The sequence below is a fragment of the Leptonotus elevatus genome, chromosome 6 (assembly GCF_054856555.1).
Source record: "Leptonotus elevatus isolate MCC_2025b chromosome 6, RoL_Lele_1.0, whole genome shotgun sequence".
Lineage (NCBI taxonomy): Eukaryota > Metazoa > Chordata > Actinopteri > Syngnathiformes > Syngnathidae > Leptonotus > Leptonotus elevatus.
Window position 1 is genome coordinate 16,147,370 of NC_141244.1, and position 5,052 is coordinate 16,152,421.

The 5,052-nt window shown below is 40.7% G+C and overlaps 1 protein-coding gene across 1 annotated transcript in view; it reads right to left on the reverse strand.

Moving 5' to 3' along the window:
* itga8 (integrin, alpha 8) overlaps window positions 1-4,398 on the reverse strand; it is a 52,290-nt gene extending 47,892 nt beyond the window's left edge. The window contains exons 1-2 of the mRNA XM_086077578.1: window positions 4,040-4,398; window positions 3,022-3,152 (exon numbers count right to left, since the gene is read on the reverse strand). Coding sequence (XP_085933704.1) covers window positions 3,022-3,152; window positions 4,040-4,221 — 313 coding nt within the window. The 5' untranslated portion in view covers window positions 4,222-4,398. The remainder of the gene's footprint in view (window positions 1-3,021; window positions 3,153-4,039) is intronic.
* Window positions 4,399-5,052: the final 654 nt, after the last annotated feature.

The window sequence follows — 5,052 nt, forward strand, 5'->3', positions numbered from 1 at the left end:
TATTTCCCAACATGATTGCAGCTGGGTCTCTAGGAATGTGTACCCTCCATCCTTGTTAAACACCTTCCTTCAACACACACTCACTCAAATTCGCACTATGCACATGTTGGGTTGAGCAGTTCACAACGATGCCTTGACGACATCATTTATTGAACAGGAAGTGGCCATTTTAAAGGTGACCATTTGGAAGATTGACTGACAGTACACTCCTCCAAATTTGACATGGTGGGTTAAGGTTTCATTCACATGTGCTTCAGTGTGGCCAAACAGTGAAGTCCGTAGAGGAATGCTTGGTTTGGTGTGAAGGAATTTGAGAGACCTGACCTCAACGGCGTCAAACATCTTTGGGATGAATTAAAAAAAAGAGATTGTGTGAGGCCCAATATTAACTCATTCAAACCCAAAAACGTGTCAATACGTTTTTTAATACTTTGTCCTTCACTCCCAAAAACATATTTAGATGTTTTTTATGCAAGACTATACAGAAGGCTTTGATGCAGCTTCTGACATGAAGAGGTGGCTCAAAGTAATGGTAGTTATTACAACAACAAAAAAAAACGGCCAGCAGGTGGCAGCAGAGTATAAGAGATCAGCCAGGGTTATGTTGCAACAAGCTCTTTTTGTCAGTGTTTTCACCAGGAATGTGAATATTGATGAAACTTAGCTATATTCTAATGCTAATTGCTGCAAAATAGAAACATACAAATATACTTTCTGAAAGAGGATAATCTAATCTTTCTTTTGGTAGGTTCCATGTTTTTATAGCAATAGAACACAATATTCTGTGGGCCTTGCAAAATCAGTCAAAATCCAGTCAAACAGCCGGGAGCGAAGGGGGTTGCTTCAGTGAATGGCTGGGAGTGAATGAGTTAACAAACTTTCTGATTCTCAAATTCCCACAGACAAACTCTTCTTCACCTTGTTGAAGACTTACTAGCTGATATTGCTACAAAATGGCAATCCTACTTCTTTTATTTTCTCTTCCTGTATGCCCAGGTGTCCCAATACTTTTGTCCATACGGTCTACCCCGTCCCACTAATCGGCTTCAGTCTTCCATCCGCCACGATATGCTGACATGACACGACAAGTCTGCCTTTTGTCACAGCTCCCATGCAAACATGCAGGTACGTACTACACTTAATCAGGCGCATGTGAAATTGACGTGTGGATAATAACCAGCATGGTTTTATGGTTTTATTGAACATGTAAACAAAAAGGAAAAGACAAAACAAGTATAAAATATAAGTTGAAGTAAAAAAGAAAAACAAGAATAGGAAGAAAGAAAATAACAATCACCCCATCAGTTTATTATAATTATTATTACTATATAAGAAGTCCAACATGACATCCGCTATGCACATAACAGCAATATTGTGCTCAATAAAACACTGGAATAGAATAAAGAGTTTAGAATATTCTCCCATATTTTTACAGGTGCGGTCAACCCCAAAATTTTCTTTACAATATTATGTTGTTTGAGCCCCCATTTATATAAACATGGCATTCTGATTGCCATTGTGTTTATGAAATATGAATTAAGCAGCAAAATCCACCCATTATTATCCATCTCAGGGGGCGGCCATTTTGCCACTTGCTGTCGACTGAAGATGACATCACAGTTGCTCACGACCAATCACGACTCACCTGTTTTCTGAGTTTGGTTATGTGACATTCTCAAGCTGAGCCGTGATTGATTATTACCGGAGCACTGAGCAACTGTGATGTAATTTTCAGTCGACAGCAAGTGACAAAATGGCCGCCCCCGTGAGAGTAGAAAAGTACAGTAGTTAGTGAGAAGGCTACTTCCTGGTTCATGACACATTTATAAGCACTAACGTACTTGTGTATATGATGGACTCACAACATTGCCTACTCACCATATAGCAAGAAATAAAGCCACCGGCAGCCATTTTACGTTGCCACTCTCACTTGATTTCTCCATGGCGCTTTCACATTCCACGGCGAAAATGCCACCGTGTTTGGTGGACATTTCATCAGTAAGAATGTGCATATTAATTTTTTCTCATAAGGTGTATCTCCAATTGCTACTCAAATATTTGTTGTCATTAACAGTGGCGACGTAAGATGGCTGCTCTCAGGCTTTGGCCGCGAGTGGCTTATTGGCAGTGCCATCCATTCTAGAAAGTAGCAAAGAATTCCATTGATGCCATGGTGTCTCAAATTCAACTTTATCTAAATCCTCACTGAAAATAGTTGGCCTCTGCACCACCTCTTTCAAAAAATGTCCTACTGTTTTATTATATCCAAATGACTGTAAAGATGGTTCTTCAAAAAAAAAAAAAAGCAAGTGATTGGCCTACACTGCTACAGTACTGTATATACAGTATATAATAGTTTTTTCTCCCCCCATATGCGTGGTCATAACTTGTCTTTACAAAGCCTTCAAATTTGATGCTGCTCAGATGCTGATTTAAAACCACTTCCTCCAGCCAAGTAGGTGTGAAAAAGTCATTTTTGCCCTCTCATTCTGAGGATGTTAAGTCATCTCAAAGAGAGAAAGAGCGAGGGGGTGGATTGATGGAAGAGAAGGGGAGACAAGAGGAGGGGAAAGGAGACAGGGATACATTTTCAAGATGTAATGAAAAGCAGACCTCACCCAATCCCCCTTCTTTCTTCCGAAAGGGAACTAAATTCCCATGTGCATACAAAGCGCCCCCCACCCCAACCCCCCTCCCCACACTCCCCGCCTTTCTTGTGTTCTCACTTGTTCTGGATTTTAACCTCTATCCACTGCACACATCAGAGATGGAGCAGAGACTGATTGGATACTTTGCATATCAAACTATTCGGTCCTGCTCCAGCAAATCTGCCAGCCATCTTTTTTTTTATAAAAGCCATATGTCTTATCACTCGTGTTTTTCCATGCAAACATTTTTAAACATGCAAGTTACTTATTAGTTCCAAATGTAACAACTGAGGTCACCTTTAGTTTTAAAGGGGTTCCATCAAATATATGAAGACAGCTCTTAGTTCAGACCAAAATAAGGGAGGGAACTCACTGGCATTGTCAAAGGGTATTTGTCTGCAGCTGTCAGGCAGGCCCGGCCAAGGGCAGTAGTAGACGGACCCGGCCTCCACAATGCCAGGTTGGGAGGTGTTGGCCTTGGGAGCCCCCACCAACACACTGAACCTGGGACACAAACGCATCTTCATAGAAATGGCAAGGAAAGAAAGGACAATGCATGCTACAAAAGATTAGGGGTGTCCCGATGCAACGTTTTCACTTCCGATACTGCAGAGTACTGTCCGGTACCTATATTGATCTGATATCGAGAGGAATTATACATGCTTTTATATATATATTTTTAGTCTGTAATGTTTGAAGAGGCTTAATCAAGTGATACAATTTAAAAGAGGAACAATAGTCATCAACAGTAGGTCTGAGAAAATATGACCCATTTATTCCACATATTCGGGTTACATAAATTCAACTTGAAACATGAGAATGTACTGTACTTGAAAAAACAGCTAGCAAAAAGTCTAGCAGATTTGGCGATAATTGCTTATCAGAATTGAACAATACTTTAATATCTACAATATAAATATGTACATAAACATATATATAAATATCACATATACAATATAGATACATACAGTACATATATGTGCATAATGTATATACTGTTCACATCTTCTAAGTTACATACATACTTATATATAAAACATACACAGATCCTGTAGCTAGGTAGTTAGCTAGCTAGAGTTAGTGACTGACAGCCAGACATACATTTAATATTTCAGTTTACATGGACGGCATGGTAAGTAATGTTGTTGAGCAGTGTTGACAGTAAATGTAAGACAATGTGGAGTGAGACAGATTATATTAAAAGGTCAAAATTGCATATCAACATTTGATGCATGTGTAGCCTCTACTATAACCACTGTCCACATCTAATTTAAAAAAAGATGTATTGGTTACCTCATACCACATGAGAATAATAATAATATAAAAAAAATCATTTATTAACTCAATATATGAGTCTATCTAATGTTGCGTTCCACAAAGTTGCCACTCACGTGTTGCTGCGGCTGCTGGCCTGGTAGAAGTCCACGGAATAACCGAAATAACTCCCACTGGGTCCGCGGTACACCGTGGGATGCTGTGCGTAAAGGTTGAAGCTCCACACCCCACTTGGCGCGCACAAGAGGAGGAAGAGTAACTGGAATGTGATCACTCCCGTGTCGCATGAACGCTCCATCCTGATGCTTATAATCCCCGGTTCGACTATGAGAAGCAGGCGGAAGCAGGTCCCACCGCGTGCAGGTGAGGTCGCTTCAATTGCCGGCTGGAGTCCGTCTGGATCAACCCCGCTCCTCCCCCGGATCTTCTCCTTCTTCTGACCTCCTTCAAACCAGCAGCAGATCTAGTGCTTGGGAACCTCCACAATGCAACAAAGTCCCACCCCCGCCCCCTGTTCCAAACTTTTGCCCCCCTACTCACACACGCGCGGCCATTAAAGCAGGCACAAAACCACAACTGAGCGCGCAAACCGTGCGTCATCGCTCCTTTTATGGCGCCTTTTCCGCATGGGGAATTAATTCATCTTGAACAATAAACAAAATCAAAGTGATACTTTAAAATGTACACATTAGCGGCAAATTAGGAAACTTTGACGTGCATACTAATCCAGCATCCCCATTGCTATAATCAACACGTTTCCTTGCATCGTATTGGAAGGCTTGGCTGTAACGCAACTTCAAAACCTGTCGCATTCAAAACATTTACAAAGAGCTGATGATAATGGACTGAGAAAAAACACTTTATACAGTCTGTGCTGAGCTTTCCAGGCGCATTAATAACAAAATGAACTCCAGTGGCAGTCTGACAAATGAAACACCATTAGTGCCTGTCAAGAAAAAAATAAATAAAAAACTTGAGCGTCAAATGGAGAGGCATCCAACACTTGATCTCCATTTCATTTACCTCACATTCATACACACTTTGACAGGCATTAAAAATATTACATCATTTTTTAACAAGACAGTATACGCAATTCCGAGCTGCTCCTGAAGGCATCATTTGCTTTGAT